The following is a 21512-nucleotide window of genomic DNA, read 5'->3' on the forward strand; positions in this document are numbered from 1 at the left end:
GATTAGTACAGTCAATATCAGGAACATTTCCATGAACAATGCCGTGGGGTAAATAGATACAAGTTCCCAAAGACATGGCATTAGCGGGAATCCAATACAACATAGTGGTAAAGTCTATCCTAACTCATTAGCGGATCACCTGAGACCCCCTCCCTACAATACAGCCCTCCTATCTAAGCAAAAAAGCCTTTATGAATAATTTGGTTTTGCATCGTTTGTGGAAATCCAGGAGAGTAGGGGCTCTCCTGACCTCCTCAGGCAGGCCATTCCACAGGGTAGGGGGCCACCACAGAGAAAGCCTGTGTACAGGCTGCTGTTGATTTTGCTCATGTGTATGGTGGCACCTGCAGGAGACCCTGTTCGGAAGAGTAAAGCTGCCGTGGAGGAACATAGGGAGGGTGGCAGTCCCGTAGGTAGACCATGGCCGTGAAGAGCTTTGTAAGTGATAACCAATACCTTGAACTGAGCATGGTAACTAATGGGTAGCCAGTGGAGTGACTGCAGGATGGGAGTGATGTTCATGCTTCTGCTTGCTCCTGATAACAGTCGAGCCGCAGCGTTTTGCAGCAATTGGAGTCTCCTAGTTAGTTTAGATGGGAGGCAGTAGTGCTGATCAGATCAAGACTCCTGGATAAGGTGCCAGGTCCAGGTTGGGAGATTCCTGGAGATTTGTGGGGTGGAACCTAGAGAGGGCAGGGTTTCGGGAGGGGAGGGACCTCAGAATGGTATCATGCCATAGACTCCACCCTCCAAAGCAGCCATTTTCTCCAGGGGAACTGATCTCTGTCACCTGGAGATCAGTTGTAATTTCGGGAGATCTCCAGCCACCACCTGGAGGCTGGCAACCCTACTCCTGGATGAGAGGGTTGGGCTTTTGTCCAGTACTTCCCCTTTATAGAAATGTGTGTACTCTTTTAAAGTTAAAATGCTGTTTTATACATAAACACCTGGAACAGAAATGGACAGGCCTGGGTAATGTATACCATTTATTTATTTTTCTGAATTCAAGTTCTGTAGCTAGGGAATCCATATTGTGTTCCACGTTCAGCTGGATTCTACAACTAAGTATGCATTATGCAAACATATTATCCTTGTCACAGAAAGGAACGTACAACAGCACCTCCCCTCCCTGCCAAGGAATTGTCTTCGGCCACCTCTCTGGTTACTGAGACCTCAGGAAACATCTACTCATATCTTTGTGGTCAGAAGGGCTAGAAACCTGCCTAAACAACACAGAAAGACAGCTAAGAGCCAAGCTACAAGTGACGCCTGACACAGGTTGGACACTTGTCAGCTTCCCTCAAGTTTTGATGGGAAATGTAGGCGTCCTGGTCTTGCAGCTGTAATGGAGAGCCAAGCTGTAAAACCAGGATGCCTACATTTCCCATCAAAACTTGAGGGAAGCTGACAAGTGTCCAACCTGTAGCTTGGTTCTAAGATTCTTGGGGAGATGAATTCCTCAACAAGTGCCACAGTCTCTGCTTTTTTGACATTCTAAGGAAATCCTGTCATATGTGTCGTCTTGAGTATTTGGATTGATGTTTTTGGAAAATACAGGTTCTCAGTGGGGTGCCAGGTCCAGCTTGGGAAATTCCTGGAGATTTGGGGGCGATGGAGCCTGAAGAGGGTGGAATTTGTTGAGAGGAGGGGCCTCAGTGGGGTATAATTCCATAGAGTTCACCCTTCAAAGCAGCCATTTTCTCCAGGGGAACTGATCTTTGTTGCCTGGAGATCAGTTGTAATTCCGGAAGATCTCCAGCTATCACCTGGAGGCTGGCAAGCCCAGTTCTCAGCCATTCAAGAGCAGGCCTTAGAAATCAAGGATGGGGTCTCTAATTGACATTTAAGGTCCTGGCCTCCAAATAGGGTTGCCAGCTCCAAGTTGGGAAATTTCTGGAGATCTGGGGGGTAAAACTTGGAGAAACCTGGAGAAAGTGGGATTTAGGGAGGAAAAGGACCTTGGAATGGCATAATTCCATACAGTCCACCCCCCAAAGTAGCCATTTTCTCCAGGTGAACTGATCTCTGTGGCCTAGAGACCAGTTGTAATTCCGGGAGATCTCCAGCCACTACCTGGAGGCTGGCAACCCTACCTCCAAGCCTTTTTAAGTTGGCTGTGATATTTGTGTGCATTACTGTCTAGTTACTGTTATGACAAACACCTCACACATGTTAGAAAGTAAATGAGAAAGGGATGGATTGATCCTGATGGAAAAACGTCACTGGAGAACGAACCACACACACACCACAAACACACAAGTCACTTCCTTCAGTTCCTTTCCTTTCCTGTCTCCTCTAATGAGCTTCCCGGGAGGAAGAAGCTGATGAAACCAGCCAGCTCCTTACATAAGCTCGGCCTCCTTGCATTATGGAGCATATACCCTATAGAGCTGAACAAGGACTCCGGTTCACAATGGTGCTGAAGGCTCCATCTGCCACTGGCCAAAATTTCCTTTATTCGCACTTCCATTGACATCTCTTTGCCATCCTTTGCAGAGGTTTTGCCTATGGATTTTTCTGCCATCTCAGCTTTGCTGTAGGAACTTCCCCTGCCGGCTTCCAGTTTTAAAGAGTTTATTTTAAAAGTTTGTCACGCTGCTGGCCCCATTTTAAAGCAGCATACAAACTAATTGAAAACCTCAGCTCCAACAGCAGCAAATTCATTGCTGATCTGAGGCCAGTCACGCTGTCTCTTGACATTGTGAGGTGGGGCAAAGAAATGGGATTCCTGCCCACCCTCCCTCACTCTGAGCTTCTTGGAGGAAGGATGGCATATAAAGGTAAGCAGTGATCTCACTTGGCCCTGACCTGGATAGTCCACACAAGCCCAATCTGGTCAGATCTCCGAAGCTAAGCAGGGTCAGCCTCGGTTAGTAATTGGATGGGAGAATTCCTCTCCAAGGAAGTCCAGGGTTACTGTGCGGAGTTACGCAATGGCAAACCACCGCTGTTAGTTTCTGGCCTTGAAAACCCCTGCAGGGGTCGGCATAAGCCAGTTATAACTTGACAGTACTTTCCACCACCCATGAACCCGTCTTAAAACCGACAGTGTGTTACAATGGAAAAATGGTATCTCTTTTCAAGGGGTCAGAATCTGTAAATGTTACCCCTCCTCCCAGCACCTCCCTTGTGCTTGATCTCTTCGCATTTTGGACCTGCAATCTGGATAGCAATTTTGCCAACTGTGTAGGGTTGCCAGCCTCCAGGTAGTGGCTGGAGATCTCCCGGAATTACAACTGGTCTCCATTCTCCAGGCCACAGAGATCAGTTCACCTGGAGAAAACGGCTACTTTGGGGGGTGGACTGTATGGAATTATACCATTCCAAGGTCCTTTCCCTCCCCAAACCCCACTTTCTCCAGGTTTCTCCAGGTTTCCCCAGATCTCCAGGAATTTCCCAGCTTGGAGCTGGCTTCTGATTGGCCATTGTAAGAAGCAGGATGCTTGCCTCGATGGATTTTTGTCCTGATCAATCCAGCAAGGAGGATTCTTTTGTACATACTGCTGTAGCCGAGTGGTTAAGTGGTTGGGCTGCACATCAGCTCTCTGCTGGTTTGAATCCTACTACTGCCGTGAACTCAGCAGATGGCCTTGGGTAAGCCACTCCTCTCAGCCACAGCTCCCCAGATGTATTGTGTGGGTGATAACACTGACTTTGTTCAGTGCTCTGAGTGGGGCACTAATCTGACTAGAAGAGTGGTATGTAAGTGCAATTTTGTTGTTACACAGTTTCCTAAAGATTTCATCTCGTGGCCTTCATATGTACTTTTTGAACACAGAACTAGAAACTTTAGAGATCTAATTTCTGTGGCCACTCCCAGGCTCTGCACTGCTTCTGCACTCAGCGTGAATATGATCTGTGTGCACGGATGTGATCATAAATGTATGCCTGCCTCTCCGCACCAACCATACTTTATGCTTTGACCTCGTGAGGGACCCCGCAATATATCAAGGCAAGACTTTTGTGACTTTTGTGACTTCACTGCCAAAGTCTGGAGTGCTTTGGGCTGGGAGGGGGCTTTCCCAAGGGAAGATTCTGCAATTTCCCCCCTTCTGACCATAGTTCCTGTGCAAACGTCTGGCTGTGTACCTTTTAGCACCCTGCGTGGGCGATGACTGGCATGGCCGTGGGTCATGGGAACTCTGTCAGAGTTTCCTTCCAGTTTTTAAAATTAGTTCTGACCTGCTAAATTTAGACCGTGATGCTCGACGGCCAGAAGTTGAGACAATTGAACAAGAACGAGCGTGGAGGGATGCGTAAAACCTTAAAAGAACTTTTGGGTGACGGTGCACATCTGCAGGCATCCAAGGTATTGTTTCCTCCAGGCTGGAGATCTGCTATCCTCACCTTAGGGTGATTTTTGAATAATTCTCCCTTGCAGTTCCAACCTAAAACATCCCCATTTTGATTTTGCTTGTGCAAAACAAATGCATGATTAGGAACGTAAGAAGAGCCTTGCTGGAGCAGATGAGGGGGCCATCTAGTGCCGCATCCCGTCTCATGCACTGGCCAGTCAGTTCTCTTCATTTCTGCATCGTTTCTGTTTCTTCGTGCTGAGTTTTTCCCTGTAAAATGTATGCTTTTTTCACCATTCTTGGGGCATCCAGACACTGTCAAACGACATAGGTTGTAGGGATTAAAACTAGATCATTTGCATGTTTTAATTTTTTTTAAAGCCCAACAGAAACAAATCTGCAAAACCAGAAAAGCTTGTTAAAAAGATAAGTCGCAAAAGAAATGATATTGGGGACATTTACTCATGTCTATGTTGTGAATTTATATAACGATTCTTCCCCCCTCCCCTCCCCTCAACTTTTATAGGGGGTTAAGTGGTTTTATCCTGCCGTTGGCCTTTTGTACTTTAATTATTTTATTACATGGTTTTAATTGAAAGCCAGTGTGGAATAGTATCTAGAGTGTCAAACTAGGACCCAGGTTCAAATCATTCTTTCTGTGCCTCGCCTGCTGCTTGGAGTGGTTGTTACGAGGAAAAAATGGGGAAGGGAACGTCATGGAGGAGATTGATATAAACAGGGCTTTTTTTCTGGGAAAAGAGGTGGTGGAACTCAGGACCGCACAATGACGTCACTTTGGGTCAGCTGGAATAAGGGGGGAGTTTTTAAAAGTTTAAATCGCCCTTGGCGAAAATGGTCACGTGGCCGGTGGCCCCACCCCCTGATCTCCAGACAGAGGGGAGTTAAGATTGCCCTGGGCGTGGAGGGCAATCTCAACTCCCATCTGTCTGGAGATCAGGGGGCGGGGCTGCCGGCCACGTGACCATTTTCAAGAGGTGCCGGAACTCCGTTCCATCGCGTTCCAGCTGAAAAAAAGCCCTGCTATAGACATCTTATTTTCTGAACAATTGGAAACTCTTAACAGAAAAGGTGTTACAAAACTGTCAATTAAAGAAATGGCAAGTAAAACCGAGAAACAAAGGACTGGTACAATTATAATCTGGTTTGAAACAGGTTTAAATTGTTGCCTGGATATGTCCCTTTCGCTCTCACAGGTGTTGTCTTTCTGTATGTGTCTAACACCCGTGGTTTTTTTCCCTCTACAGAGCTGTCTCTATCCCTGCCAAACTGCAATGGGGCGGAAAAAAATACAAATCAGCAGGATTTTGGACCAAAGGAACAGACAGGTGAATTAGTTCCCAAACTGGCTGCGCTGCAGTTAGCAAATGCTAACAGTTCCTCACCAAAAATTAGGGCCCTGTGTCTCCTGATCTCCCAAATTCTGGGGCATGGTTATGTATGTATGTATGTACGTACGTACGTACATATGTATTTAAGTAGAAGACTGAAGTACCCCTTTCTTTATACTGGAGTCTCTGTTTCAAACACTCCTCCTGTCTGGAAGGAAGTAACTCATATGGAGGTAGATCCATGGAGGTAGCTGTGTTAGTCTGTAGTAGCAATATCTAGTAGCATCTTTAAGACTAACCCACTTTATTGTAACAAGCTTTTGAGAGCCACAACTCTCTTCATCAGATGCATCTGACAAAGACAGCTGTGGCTCTCGAAAGCTTACGCTGCAATAAAAGCTGGTAAGTCTTAAAGGCCCTACTGGACTCTTTATTCATATGGAGGTGTACGTTATGCTTCTGTTTGTGCCTGCTCGAGGAGGGACGGTAGGTCACGTTGCACCTGGTACAGAATGAGCAAGAGACACTCCTCAGGATTAATCACGGGACTATCTCCAGCCTCTCTTGCAATACAAAGCAAAGGAAAACCTACAGCTGCAGCAGCCGCAGCAGCCACAGTAGTAATGCAGAGGTCCCTCTCTGGCTCAGATGGATGAGTTCATATGCTATCTGATGTGGATGCTTCTGTGTCCTATAAAGTGGCACCTTTTGCCACGGCTGCTAGGAAAATAAGAGCAAGTGCGGCATCTAAGAAAGGATCTCATAATCCCGAGCAATAAATGTGGATCTTGCTTGTGATTTGAATAATTTTAATTCTGTCTGGTATTTTAGAATTTTTAAATTTTACGGTTGTAAATTTGGTATATAGGTTTTGTCTTGTAAACGCCAAGGGCCATACGCAATAAATTTACCTATCTACCTAAATAAGGCAGAGATGCCATAAAGTCCACCCTCCAAACCATCCATTTTCTCCAGGGAAACTGATCGCTGCCATCTGGAGATCAGTTGGAATTCTGGGAGGTTTCTGAACCCCACGTGGAGGTTGGCAAACCAAGCACCCCCTCTGCCCACCCTATGTAAGGCTTAGGCAGCCAGCTTCCACTAGGTCCCCCAATGCCCCGGGTGGGAGGTCAGAGGCCCGACACCTACCTTTGTTTTTCCTTCTTCCTGGAAGTGATGTCATCACACAGCCCACATGACTCCCTGGGAGCACTCCTGTACTCCACAGGGGGGCTGAATCAGGCCCAATTTGGGCCAATTCGGGGCTGAATTGGGCCACTGCAGACTGTGGGAGCGCTGCTGCGCTCTGCAGCAGCCTGAATTGGGCTGAATCAAACCGCTGTGGTGCATGGAAGCATGCTGCTCCTCCTGGGAGCATGCCCCAGGAGGTGCATTCCCCCCACCCCTGCTGGCCAGGTCAGCGGGGGCAGGGGATGGAGGGTGGGAGCAAGGGATCCCCACCTCCAGCGGGGGGCTGGCAACCCTAGTTTCCAGTGATGGCTCTTACACATCTCACATGGGGTGAGAGCTGCTGCTTGCTGGGCCCCAACAGTGGGAGTGGCGATGGGGTACCCTGGTGAGGCTAGCAGTCGTTCTGGGGCTCCATCCTGGACTTTTATCCAGGGCCCACCATCACTACGACTGCTCCTACCAGCAGGCCATCTCATCTCCGAGGGGATAACTGCGACCTGTAATGATTTGACTTGCTTATTTCCTTCTATACCCCCTCTTCAGTTTGCCAGTTTCTTAAATACTTACACTTAGGTTGGAAGTATGCAAAGTCAAGCGTAAAGGCTCATGCAGAGATATATTGGGCATCCTCTTCTCTCTGTGTGTTCTTTAGGCTTTACAGTTTTTGAAAAAGTCTTGGGAGGAGCACTGCTGGCCCCACCCTGACAGTGTCCCTTTCAGGAAGCCCCCCCAACCCATGTAGCCAGCTGACGTGTCAATCTTCCCCTTTGTTATTACAATTTGGTCCTGCCTTTCCTCCATAGTTCTCCTCTTATCTTCACAACAATCCTGTGAAGTTGGCTAACCTGAGAGACAGCAACTGGCTTAAGATCACCCAGGGAGCTTCACAAGGATTTGAACTCTGGGCTCCTGGGTCCCAACCCGAGGCTTTAATCACTCCAACCCGTTATCTCTTCATTCAGGTCACCTTCACCAAGAGGAAGTTTGGGCTGATGAAGAAGGCTTATGAGCTCAGCGTTCTGTGTGACTGTGAAATCGCCCTCATCATCTTCAACAGCACCAACCGGCTCTTCCAGTACGCCAGCACAGATATGGATAAGGTGCTTCTGAAGTATACAGAATACAGTGAGCCACACGAGAGTCGGACCAATTCAGACATCCTGGAGGTAAATGCTGGATGTGCCTGTGGAGGGCAGTAGGCAGGCCGGCCCTTATGAGGTTCAATCCCTTCTTCACATATACCCGTTCACTTGTGGAACTCACCGCCACAAGAAATGACAATGGCTGCCAGCTCAGAAGGGCTTTCAGATAATGATTTTAACAATGAAAATGTTGACATGTTGACACAGACCCCATTCTGTCTCCTCAAGGCAAATAGCCAGAATAGCTAAATGGAACCTTCATGTATAGATGCAGTCTATCTCTGAATACTAGAATGAGCCACGAACTGCTTGTGCACTTTTCAGAGGTACATGACAGTGTGTGAATCCTACATCCGTTTTTACAATATGGAAATTGAACGGTAAAAAATAAATGGTTGTTGGGGGTTTTCCGGGCTGTATTGCCGTGGTCTTGGCATTGTAGTTCCTGACGTTTCGCCAGCAGTTGTGGCTGGCATCTTCAGAGGTGTAGCACCAAAAAGACCACGGCAATACCATGGCAAGACCACGGCAATACAGCCCGAAAACCCCCCAACAACCATCGTTCTCCGGCCGTGAAAGCCTTAGACAATACATCGGTAAAAAATAAAGTTTCTATTTTTGGTAGTTAATAAGGCCCCTGCTTCCTCCCCATTCTACAAATAACATGACAGGCCAGTGAATCAAACGCTGGTTCATATGCTGGACTTTCCCCTCCCACCACGCTTCAAATAAGCCCTTGTGCATGTTCCTTTCCTTATTAATTAAAAGAAGAATCTTTATTTTTTTCCTGTCAATATGGGATGCAAGTTTTGCCTGCACAGAGATTCGTAATTAAAATCATCAGTAGCTAGTAACAGAAGAGCTCTCCCGTTGCCAAAAGGAATGCTTTTGAAAAACGCTCTGGAACTTTGGGTCGTGGTGAGCTGCGTTTCCTTGGTGACGTCGAAGGCGCGCTGCATGGCACGCTGCTCAGAGTTCCAAAGCACTTTTGAAAAAACCTTCCTTTTGGCAACAGAAGAAAAGTTGTTCTACTACCAGTTGCTGACGATTTTAATTATGAATCTTTGCATGTGTGAAAAGTGTTTTCTGTACAGAAAAAATAAAGTTTCCTCTTTACTTAAAGTGGATTGTGCCGCAAAAATGAACGTGCAGGTTGTTGTTTTCGAGCACCCAGCCCTGGAGAGGAAAAGTACATCTGAAACAGCCTTAGGGTCAAGCTAGAAGTGACGAATTACACTTGAATGGCAAGTGAGCAGACTCACGTGTATTCCTCCCTGTTCATTTGCACTCCACTTGTGCTCCACTCGATCATGTCGTGAACAGGGAGGAATACATGTGAGTCTGTTCACTTGCCATTCAAGTGTAATTTGTCACTTCTAGCTTGGCCCACAGTTGGAGGTGCTTCTGGAGTAGTCCCACCCCACCAGGTATCTCCTCCCAAGAAGAAATTTACTGTGATCTGTTTCAATGTTTGGTTGCCTTTTATTGGCAAACCTTCTTCCAAGGAGTTCATAGATTCCCACCCCCCCTTTTTATTCTCAAATATATGTTGTATGCTGAGTTCGTTCAGCTTGGGATTGCTTTACAAACTGAGAGCCAGTTTGGTGTAGTGGTTACGGGACTCTAATCTGGAGAGCCGGGTTTGATTCCCCACTCCTCCACTTGAAGCCAGCTGGGTGACATTGGGCTAGACACAGCTCTCTGGAGCTCTCTCAGCCCCACTCACTTCACAGGGTGTTTGTTGTGGGGATAATAGTAACATACTTTGTAAACTGCTCTGAGTGGGCATTAAGTTGTCCTGAAGGGTGGTATATAAATCAAATGTTATTATTATTATTGTTTAATGTTAAAATACAAGAATATAAAGAAGAGCCCTGCCAGATCAGACCAATGGTCCAAAGTATAGGTAGATAATAATACTTAAATTAGCAGAGTTTAGCAGAAATGTGCATTGGATACAATGAGAACTCACAAACACTCCAGTTTAGCTCTATAAAATAGTTTACTACATAAAGGATAAAAACAAGATTACATTGGTAGAAAATAAGAACTGGCTAACTGACTACATCTTTGCTAGCAGAAGGTAAACTCAAGACTTAGAGCTCAAGACTGTTACATCCTTGGGTAGATCTTAGACTGAACAAAGGTCAATAAAACTTCAGTACATATCTTTACTTAATTCCCCCCTCCCAATAAACCTGTTGTCCAATAGATAATCCTAATTCTACTTCATTAAGAATAGTGACTCCCCATTCTCTGGTGGGAATCCTTACTTGAGGCCTAAGTGTTACATGCAAATAACTTTACTGACTAATTAACGCAAACAGTTTAACTCTTTCATGATTGAAACAAAAACACTTGTGAAATCCCAACACAAAATCTCCTTCTGTCTTTGCCCTTTGGTGACTGATATTTTCAGGTACCCTATCTTGGAATGTAGAGATTCAGTTTGGAGGCTGTTGGAAGACCAGTTCTCTCTCTCTCTTTGTTTAATCTACTTTTAAAGAACCTAGATGGTCCAGGCTAGTCCAATCTTGCCAGATTTCAAAAGATAAGCAGAATCAGCCCTGGTTAGTACTTAGATGGGAGATCATCAAGGAAGTCTAGTCACTACGCATAAGGAGGCAATGACAAACCATCTCTGAACATCTCTTTCCTCGGAAGTCCTACAGGGCCGCCCTAAGTCAGCTAGAACTTGACAGCAAAAATAAATAACTAAAAAGTTCTAGTGATGGCCTCTACATCCTGTGGCAGTGAGTTCCACAAATTAATTATAGGTGTTTAAAAACATGCCCGCTGTTTTTAAAAGCCTCAGAACTCCTGCTGTGTTCTCCCTGTTCTCTAGACTCTGAAACGAAAAGGCCTGGGCTTGGAGGCCCCAGAACTGGATCTTGAAGAAGCTTTGGCCCCTATGGGGAAACTGAGGCGGCTCGGTGAGGGGGTGGACCTGACTTTGTCACGGCCCAAACTTTCTGTGAGTAATAGCTTTCAGGGGAATTGTGGAGTTTCTCCCCGCTTCCCACCGCACACTAACTTTTGGTCTGTTCACTCTTCTTACAGTCAGCAGCTTCCTTGTCTAGCCTGGAGGGGGCCTCAATGGGAACTCCGCCCTCTGGAAGCGAGGGGGGCCCGAGCAGCACAGGGGGGTCCCCCCTTCAACCAAGTCGTTTGCCACCATTCAAGCCAGCAGTCCCCAGACAGGGGCCTCCCTCAGGGCGCTCTCCAGGCCCCCTCACGTCAGGTATGGTGTTCGTTCAGGGGCTTGGCCAAGAGCGAGTGGGCGTGGCTGTTTGGGGATTCATTTTGGGTTTGCGCAGTTCATAAGCTTCCTGCTGGAAACAAACTTCAGAGGAAGTCTCTCTGGGGTGGAGAGTGGAGTAGGGGGACACTTGAGGCGGCAGCATTTTGGATTTCAGAGACGGCATCTTCAAAAATCCCACCTTCTGTTGAGACGAAATTATGAAGAGGCAAACATTCCCTTTTCAGTTTAGCTGAAAGATATTAATGCATAGTCTATGGGAGGGGTAGCAGAAAAACAGATCTTTAAGGGGAGCATACAAAGGCATTGTTAGGTAAAGTAAGCCCCAAACAAAGGATATGAGTCTCTGATCTGTGTAGGCTGTAGCAAGAATGTAGCCAGGGGAACACCACCTCACCTGGGGCATTGTTTCAGCCCACCGAAGATTTTTTTCCAGGCAAGAGGCTTTTAATTTGTGACATGACACGAGTTTCCATTTAAAGAAGGGGAACTTGTTTTCAGGCAAATTTCTGGTTTTTTTAAAAAAATTAGTTTAGCTCCCTTGTGAAAAATGTACTTGCCAGTTTTTATTGTTACTCTGGCGTCTGCTGCCTCGCACCAACTTGTCCCTGCAAAAATGAACCTCTCATTGTTATTTGCATCAGTATACACCATTTAAAAAATCAAGACTGGCAAGGAATATGAGGCGGACTGAGAACCCAAAGAAGTTAAATTAGGCCTTTCAGCTTACTAGGGTTACATTTTCCTTTTTTCTTGCCAAATCTTTTGTAAATCTTAAGCACCACTTGGCAGCATGCGTCCATCTTCTACAAATGCCGCAGTTGCTTAAGTAATTTGTAATTCCCTCTCAATATTGAACATTGCCACTATACAGGGTATCAAAAATATGTGCAACTAGGAAGATACTTATAATGTTATTACAGGGAACAAAATCCACAAACACTCTTTACGTATCTGGATTGTGTCTTGGTAACTCAGTTATCCAGGTAACAATAAATTGAATGAAGATACATCCGATATTGCTTTGCTCCCCAGCTTTATTGTTGCAAATTCGATCGATGCTCTAGAACCTTTAATAGAGAGGGAAGAATTTTTTTCTCTGTAAATTTTCAGTAATAGTGCAACCACACGAGTTACAGGGCAGATCCTCGGGTACTCTTTCTCCACAAATGCAATGACGTCAACAACTCGTTTGTCTCCCACAAGCGTTGCGGGAAAGTATCTGCCCCTCAGCAACCTCCCCTTGCCAAGCATAAATAGGAAGATTCTATGTTTGTTCTAAAATGCAGAATAAATCATGGAAATAAGTTTTGATTTGTGTAATATGCAGGGCTTTTTTTCTGGGAAAAGAGGTGGTGGAACTCAGTGGGTTGCCCTTGGAGAAAATGGTCACATGGCTGGTGGCCCCGCCCCCTGATCTCCAGACAGAGGGGAGTTGAGATTGCCCTCCGCGCCCGCAGAGGGCATTCTAAACTCCCCTCTGTCTGGAGATCAGGGGGCGGGGCCACCAGCCATGTGACCATTTTCATGAGGTTCCGGAACTCCGTTCCCCTGCGTTCCCCCTGAAAAAAAGCCCTGGTAATATGTACAGAAGGTAGGACTCAGTTGCTCGCAATGCAGTGCCTGAGTTGGCACAGTGCAGGGCTGAGCGTTTCGGTGTAATGTCCCTGTACAATGACACCAAATTGAAGTTTGCCTTGCCCTTGCCCTTGTAGGTATTGGCTACCCAGTCTTCTCACATGGCAACCTGAGCCGTGCGTTGTCCAGTAGAACCCCACCCCCGCTGTACCTGGGGGCTGATGCCCGTCGGACAGAAGGACACCATTCCGGTGGCAGGAACAACATGGCATCAATGGTGAGTGCCACTTCACTCCCTTCTCCGTGTAGGGCAGAGCAAGAGGGCCGTGTTGGTACCTGTTGGGCACAGATGCAGGACTGGGTCTGGAAGGTGGAATGGCTAGGCACTGGCGGGATGGGCAAGACCGGAAAAGGGAGCCCATCTATCAAGAATTCACTGTTTCTCTTTTGCGCGTTGGAGTGCAGCATTTCTTACCACTTCTGCTGGGGAGAAAGAAAAGCCACCTGCCAAGCGCATCAAGGGCCAAGCCCTTTTGGGGGCCCTGATCCTGCTGCTACCCAAGGGGGGGGAAGGCAGTGATGTACGCAGCATAGTAGTGAATCAGTGGTTGGGATTAGCCTAGGAAAGAAGCCTACCAGGGCGAGCAGTTCTGGCCTGGAGAAGTGCAGTGATGTTCACAGATGCTTGAAAATAGGCCCTGGGGTTGAGACAAGTGAAGCAGGCCAGACTTTAGACATCTGGCCATCTTCTTCTTTCTCAGAGTCTCTCCACATGAGACCTCTTACACAGGGACACTCAAGTGTAGTGGAATGCAATGTTAGCTGGGAAGTGTAGCGGAGATCAAGGTGAAATTGACAGAGCCTTCGGGGAGGTGAAGATGAAATTGACAAACCCTCTGAGGAGCGATCTCTGCTGGCTCTGTCTTTTTAAACTACACTTCCCTGCTCACATTGCATCTCCCTACACTTGAGCATCCCCATGTAGGAGGCCTTGTGTAGAGAGACTCTCACTCATTTGCATGTCTTTGTCAGAGAAGCTTTGGGTTGATGTGACCACAGCACCCCCCCCACCACCACCGAGGCCTTAAAGGGACTTGGTTTGCCACACTTCCATGCCGGTAGCTCTTACGGCAGGGGTGAGTTAGAGGCAGCATTGCCAAGCAGAAATGTGATACCCCCCCTCCTGCTTATTTCCAAGCAGCGTTCCTTGTATCCCAGCTTCCAGACCATGAGCCCAGCGTTGCCCTCCGGAAGTACCTCTCTTCCCGGACATGGCCTGCCAGGATACCCTGTTCTGTCCTGCAGCCAAGCAGGTGAGGTCACCTTCGGGCATTCAGATGTGGCCAAAATGTGGGCCTGATTCTTAAGAGCAACTGAGGAGCCATCTTCAAAGGGGGAAGGAAACTGGGGAGGAGGCCAGACTTTGGCCGGAGCTGGATTGGCCAGAGCTGGTATACGAAGAGGTTTCCCTTCTGCACTTATCAGGGCAGCAGAGCTCTTTAGCTGGCTGCCATCCTCTTTGTCTCTTTCTGCTTTCTTTCCCTCCCAATGGCTTTTCAGAATATCCTTCCGGAGACGGCACCTTGCATCCCTTCAGCCTCCAGGCAGGCACCGTGGCTACATGGCAACGAGACATGGCGGTTGCCGGGCACCCATCACTGGGGTAAGAGATGGACGGAGGTATCATTAAGGTCTGACAAGCTAGCAAGGGCCCCAACCCACGATTGCCACCACACATGCCCGGGTTGGGAAATACTTGGTGATTTGGGGGCAGGGATTGGGTAAGGGAGGGGCCTCAGCGGAGTATAATGCCATAGACTCCACCCTCCAAAGCAGCCATTTTCTCCAGGGGAACTGATTTCTGTCATCTGGAGATCCATTGTAATTCCGGGAGATCTCCAGCCACCACCTGGAGGCTGGCAACCTCAGAGAGGGTGTCACGGTACTACTTTTTCACAGGATTGGCAGCTCTGAGTTGCTCAGAAAACCTTTTGTGTGCTTGCAGGCAAGCCGGGGAGAGGGCAGCCGTTTGTTACGCAGCCATCTCTTGTCCTTGCAGCCCATGGGGAATCCGTTGTTATAGAGAAACTAAGGTGGGCGGGCGGGAGGCAACTGCACTGGTGGGTGGGCAACTGGAAGCCGAGTGCTGTATGTGGCCTCTGAGGATTCCCATTTGGAGATTAGCATAGCCTCCGATCCCAAGGGCGCCACACGTACACATGTGCAGTTCTATCCCTTGGCTCCTTTTTTCCTAATGGAAATGTGGCAAAGGGCTCTTGAACGCCTCTTCTTAGCATAGGCCAAGAGCAGCTTGGACAAGGCCCACTTCTTATTCTCATCCACAAAAGGAGGCCTTGGCAGAGTGGCAGTCTGTCATCCATTGTCATCCATGTCAGAAGAGATGGACTTGAAAGGCCTTTGGCTTGTGTGGAAGTCCAGCCAGCGTTGATAGTCCCTCGTCCCAGCACAGAAATGACCCCGGGGGTGGGGGAATAGTGCTGGGCTCTTTGCATGGCTTATGAGTAGATGCCACAACAAAGAGACATCCCAAGCTCTGCTCTCTGGTGTGCCATTAGCCATTTTCACACTGCTTACCGGCCACGGAACATTGCGCCGAGTTCCCGGAACGACAGCGTCTTCCTGGCGCGATTTCGCCTCTTCACTTTGGTGCCTGGCAAAACTGCTTGTGGTTTGTCTTGAGAAGAACTCAGGTGGGCAGGGTGGAGGGTTGACAAGCCTGTGTCGATTCCAAGAAACTTGTAAGTGGTTTGCATTTTTTCACAATATGTGTGTATGTCAACAAATGAGTCAGATTCAGGTCTGGTAGCACCTTAGGCAAATAAGTGGGTCCTAGATCAAATCAAGCCTGAATTCTCCCTAGAAGCGAAAATGACAAAACTGAGGCTATCATACTTTGGTCACATCATGAGAAGACAAGATTCTCTGGAAAAGTCAATAATGCTAGGAAAAGTGGGAGGCAGTAGGAAAAGAGGAAGACCCAAAACGAGAGGGCTTGAGTCAATAAAAGAAGCCACGTGCTCCAGTTTGCAGGATCTGAGCAAGTCTATTAATGATAGGACATTTTGGAGGTCTTTCATTCATAGGGTCGCCATAGGTCAGAGGTGACTTGATGGCAAATAACACTCACACACAGCACCTTAGAGACCAACTAGATTTCCAGGGTATGAACTTTAGTCAAAAGGAGCTTTGAGTCTCAAAAGCTTGTGCCCTGGAAATCTAGTTGGTCTCTAAGATGCTACTGGACCCAAATCTTGCTCTTCTATGACAGACCAACATGGCTACCTATGTCAATAAATGGGCATTCTAGTATTCTGACACATTCTAATGGTGTATTTTGAAGATATAAATACAGTATAAATTGGATTAAACACCATGGAGGGTGCATACACAATTCAAAGAAACGTACAACAGCAGAGAGCTGCCCTTGCATGACTTAATTTTTTTATGTTATAAATGACTACAAGAAGAAACGTTGTGTGGGGGATGGGGATTTCCTGATTAGTATTTTGACCACAAAGGTTTTTCTAAAGAATTGTTCTAGCTCCAGTATAGCAAGTTGGAGGCGGAGCGGCCAGGGTTGATCTTGGGCATCTGGTGCCATCTTGTGGCTGGCACTGCACATCGCACTTGACCTTCCCCACTGCCTTTTGGTCACTGCTCTGATGCTTTTCAATTTCTTCCCAGTTTCTTGAAGAAATCCAAGAATGCAGCTGACCAGTCCTTGCCTGGAGAATTCCAAAGATGCTGTTTCTTTTTCTTTCCATGTGTCGGGTGCTCCTGTGTTTTGCCCCTTTTTATAGCTGGCTTTCATGTTTATGCCATGCAAACAACATACAAAAAAATTGTGTAGGCTGAACAGTAAAATAGGAAAATCCACTTGCAAACTGCCGCAAAAGTGCATCCAATGTGTGTGAAAGCAGCGAGAAAAAATATGGCATTAAGAAACAGATGCTCAAAAATAAAGCTGCATGCATTTTGTCTGAGGGAAAAGCTAAAACGAAACGAAGCTTTTCAGTTGGGAATGGGGTTTTAAATGGCAGAACTTCCCTTTTCACAGTGTGATATGTTTATGGGAGGGTCTCTGGCCTGATCCCCTACTTTTCCAAGCAAGTGATCCAGGCACCTGATTGCTCAGTTAAAACACAGGAGCTGAGCCAATGTGGTTGTGAAAAAGAAACATCTGTGGATTATTATTTTATGCACTTTTACATACACCAAAAGACAGGCCCTTGCCTCAAGGAACTTACAATCTAAATAAGCCTGTGTAAGAGGGGGAAAAGTCAAGTTCGATGCTAATGGAAAACATCTGCTAGTGGTCCCTGGCCCTAGGGAGGCTTGACTGGCCTCGAGCAGGGCCAGGGCCTTTTCGGTCCTGGCCCCAACCTGGTGGAACTCTTTGTCTGAGGACACTCGGGCCTGCCAGGATCTTGAATCATTTAGGCGGGCCTGTAAGACAGAGATGTTCCGCCAGGCATATGGTGGAGGCTAATTTTAGTCCATCATTGCTGAGCCTTCCACCAGTCTCCCTCTATGAGGGGTTATGGAGAGTCCACTCACGCTGGTTGCTCTGAAAAGTACCGTGTTCTATCTGTCTGCTACTACCTTCCGTTTTGTATGCTGACGGGCAGGAGTGCAGGACTGCCCCGTCTTGGAATGGTTTTATTAATTGCTGTTTTTATGTTGTGATAATTGTTTTTATGTTATGTTTTAATCAATGTTGTACCTCGCCCTAAGCCCGCTTGCAGGGAGGGTGGGTTAAAAATATAATTAATAAATAAATAAATAAATAAATAAATAAATAAATAAATAATGATGGAGAGGAAAAGAACTGACAACCAGAATGGCTATTACTGTAAAGGAGCATCTGTTGGACTAGGATCCAGGAGGCCCAGGTTCGAATCCCCCCTCTGCCATTGAAGTTTGCTATGTAACCTTGGGCCCGTTGTGTACCCTCAGCCTAGCCTACCTCACAGGGTCGTTGGGTGGATAAAGTGGAGGGAAAGAGAACGATATAAGCTGCTTTGCGTACTCATTGGGGAGAAAGGCGAGGTATAAATGAAGTAAATAAATGTTACAAAAGAGATATTGTAGAGTTGGAAAAGGTGCAGACATGGATCGATCAATCAATCAATCAATCGGGATTGGCACATCTTCCCTACAACGAATAGATAAAACTCTCTGGGCTTATATATTTATACCATTCTTTTCTTCCCTAAAGCAGCTTGTATCATTGTCCCCTCCACTCTTTTATCCTCAGAACAACAACCCTGTGGTGTAGGTTAGTCTGAAAGCGCGAGGGAATGACTCAACATCAGACTTTCTGACAGAGTAGGTTTTCAAACCTGGGTCTTCCAGTTTACAGAAAAAATCAGTAAGGAGGGATGTGATAAACGTTCATAAAATTCTACGTAAGGTGAAGAAAATGGATATTTTATTTCATTAATTGACTTCATTTATACCCCACCTTTCTCCCCAGTGGGGATATAAAGTTGGTGTAGTGGTTAAGACCAGCAGGACTCTAATCTGGAGAGCCAGGTTTGATTCCCCACTCCTCCACTCGAAGCCAGCTGGCTGACCTTGGGCCAGTCACAGCTCTCTCAGAGCTCTCTCAGCCCCACCCACCTCACAGGGTGATTATTGTGGGGGTAATAATGACACACTTTGTAAACCACTCCGAGTGGGCGTTGTCCTGAAGGGTGGTGTATTAATCAAATATGATTATGATTACAATTACAGTTATGATCATTATCACAATAACAACTACAATAATAATTAATAACAGGAAGTACTTCTTCCCATAATGCATTATTAATTTGTGGAACTCACTGCCACATGCTATGGTGATAGTCAAGGTGGCTTCAAGGTGGAGTCGAGGTCCCTCCATATCCATTTAGCAAGGATGTTTAACTAGACCCTTCATGTTCAGAGGCAGGGCCCTTCTCTGTTCATCTGCTAGGGGCATGGTTGGTCACTGTGGGACTCAGATTGGAAGTATTGTGGGTCTTCTAACCAGTGGGCTTCTTCTGATAATCTTCTGCTCTTTTCTTTTCCGACAGAGCAACCAGTCGAGTGGGTGACCAACCTCCCCTGACTTCCGGCTCCCCTTCCTCGCACCTGCCTGTCAACATCAAGTCCGAGCGGGCGTCCCCTACAGCAAGCTGTCCCTCAACCACTCCACAGCCCCCACTGTGTGTCCGCCCCTCCCTTGGGGACATCCCCGTAGATGACTATGTCAAGGCCTACCACTACTCCCTACTCTTCTCCCGGCCCCTGGCAGAAGAACAGAGGCACCCCAGCGTTTCCACACGACGTTTGCAGCCCGCTATTGAGGACTGGCAAAGATAAAGGGACAAAATAGGCTACACGCCACAAATATTCGGGGAGGGGTGTGTGTGTGTATATGTATGCATTCTTTTTCAGACTTCGGGCTGGGACTCATGGTGGGGCAAGAGAAAGGAGACAGCTATTTGGGAGTCAAGAGATTAAATTAGACATGGATTGCCAATAGATTCAGGATGGATGGAAGAACTCCTTCACTCAATGCAGAATGTATTTATGGCATTTGTCACCACAGATGTGGTGGCAGACGGGAGTTCCATTAGCTTTGCTTTGTAAAAAAGGATTAGGCAAGTTCCTGGAGGGTGGTCTATTGATGAATATTATCCATGATGGCCAAATGAAACCTCCAGTGCCAGAGGCAGTCTACCTCTGAGTATGAGATGGTCCTCCTGTCTTCAGGGGATTTGTTGTGAGTTGAGAACAGAAAGGGGGGGTTGGCCTGCAACCAATTTGGAAATCTATGGAGTGATTTTAAAAAAATGATTTTCTACCTTTTTGTTTTGAGGATTCCAATTCACTTTGGGGCTGCAACAATTTCCGGAAAGAAGAATTTTTGTAAAAAAAATTTACATTAAAACATTCAAAGAAAAAAATTAAGATTCAGTGGTGGTGTCTTAATAGCAGAAGGAAATCTTACAAATAAAACGAAACTCTGGCACACTTGGATATTTTAAACAAGCAAAGGCTTCTAGGTCTCTTAAAATAAGCCAAGCTCTCAAATATGAGAAATTTCAAGCTGCAGTGTGTTCATAGATGGAGAGGAATGGGTGTCATCTCAAAAGAAGCTTTGTGTTAATGTTCATTGATGGATTTAAAAGAAAATTCTCACACCCTAGTGAAAAAGAGCCCTGGAGGCGGGGTGAGGGAGACGCCAGTGAGGTGATGGCCGTGAAATCTCTCATAAATTGGAATATGAAGCTTTCTCGAGAGAGTCCGGCAGAACTTCAGAGTGATGTTTATGGAAGCCCAAGACTGGTAAATATTACTCTAAAGCAAGATTCGCACCCTTTGACTGACCTCTTTGTCAAGTCCCTGATCCCAAACCTATGACTTTCTACATCTGCCCGTCAGCCTGTGGATGACAGGATATGGCAAGTATCATTTCAGCAAGACGCAGGTCCTTGGTTAAATGACTTTTATTCAGAAAATCAGCCCTTTCCCACATACACAGGTCCATAGGAGTACATGAAGTAAAATGCCTATGAGCATGACAACTTCTCTTTGAAAGGAATAAGGTTTAAGGCCGTTACAAGGCTATATACCCAAACCCCCTCCCTCCTAAACCACAAGTTCAGAAGCAGTCTGGGAAACATGTTCGGAGTTCACACACACTAGGCCTACAAGATACTGAGAAATGCAACATTTCAGACACCCAAGGTCCGTCCACAAAATATCAATGGGAGAGATAATCCGCAGCTTTGCCAGCTGCCAGGCTATGCTGTGAGGAGAGAACGAAAGGGGTTTTCAAAAGCGAAGGAACGTACTCATTAGTTACAACATGAGATTAGTTACAATACTCATGACCATAAACATCAGACTTAACATTGGCATGGATGAATGGGTACAGTCAAACATGACACTGCCCAGTAAACATGACACTGCCCAGTAAAATGCCCTGGTCCATCCATCTTGCCGCCCAAACCCTTTCTCCCAAACAGACATGCTTCCAAGTGCGGCCACTTTTCCCCCCCAAGGAGCTTCCAAGAGTGGTTGACGTAGTTCTCCCCTTCTATTTTATCCTTGGGGCAACCCGTGGAGAACTTTAGGCAAGAGGAGGCAGCTGGCCTGCAGACCGGCTTATGGCTGAGCAGGAGTTTCATCCGGGGTGTCTCTGCTCCTATTCCAGCCCTCTAGCCGCTCTGCCACACTGGTGTTGGGCGCGCCTCTTGGTCCCTCGTTGATCCTCCTCCATCACCGCCTCTGCCGGAAGAGACCAGACGTTGTTATGGGAACGGAAGTGAAATCAGGCCATACCACATGACTTGCTCTGGCCTACAGCTATCCGATAGCTTCTTCGCACCTCTAGCTGCTTTTCCCTTCTTGGCTAGAATCCTGTGGGGATGCATAACACTCTATAGGTCCACGACCTCCTGTGAGATCAAATCTCGGCACTGACTGATATTTCCAACCAAATGTGACCAACTGTGGGTGGGTGCAGACCTTTGGTGGGCAGGTTTACCACACTCCATGGAGGAACTGAAGATCTCCTGAAATTGTAGCTGATCTCCAGATGACAGCGATCGGTTTCCCTGGAGAAAATAGCTGCTTTGAAGGGTGGACTCTATGGCATTCTACCCTGATGGGGTGTTCCCCCTTCCCAAACTCTACCCTTTCCTGG

The 21512-nt window shown here is 46.8% G+C and overlaps 1 protein-coding gene across 1 annotated transcript; it reads left to right on the plus strand.

The window, feature by feature from the left end:
- Positions 1–5563: 5563 nt before the first annotated feature.
- MEF2B (myocyte enhancer factor 2B) lies at positions 5564–19180 on the plus strand. Its single transcript, XM_054979691.1, has 8 exons — positions 5564–5641; positions 7798–8001; positions 10823–10951; positions 11038–11218; positions 12952–13091; positions 14016–14127; positions 14375–14477; positions 18892–19180. Exons 1-8 carry the CDS (start codon positions 5588–5590, stop codon positions 19178–19180), a joined length of 1212 nt encoding a protein of 403 aa, XP_054835666.1. The 5' UTR covers positions 5564–5587.
- Positions 19181–21512: the final 2332 nt, after the last annotated feature.

This window comes from Eublepharis macularius, chromosome 5 (genome assembly GCF_028583425.1).
Source record: "Eublepharis macularius isolate TG4126 chromosome 5, MPM_Emac_v1.0, whole genome shotgun sequence".
In the NCBI taxonomy this organism is placed as follows: Eukaryota; Metazoa; Chordata; class Lepidosauria; order Squamata; family Eublepharidae; genus Eublepharis; species Eublepharis macularius.

What these genes read in the sequence shown, in the direction of transcription:
- MEF2B (XM_054979691.1), top strand. Translation starts at nt 5,588, where the DNA reads ATGGGGCGGAAAAAAATACAAATCAGCAGGATTTTGGACCAAAGGAAC. An exon ending in TCCAGGCCCCCTCACGTCAG is followed by an intron (nt 11,219 to 12,951) that starts GTATGGTGTTCG and finishes TTGCCCTTGTAG; the next exon opens with GTATTGGCTACCCAGTCTTC. An exon ending in GGAACAACATGGCATCAATG is followed by an intron (nt 13,092 to 14,015) that starts GTGAGTGCCACT and finishes ATTTCCAAGCAG; the next exon opens with CGTTCCTTGTATCCCAGCTT.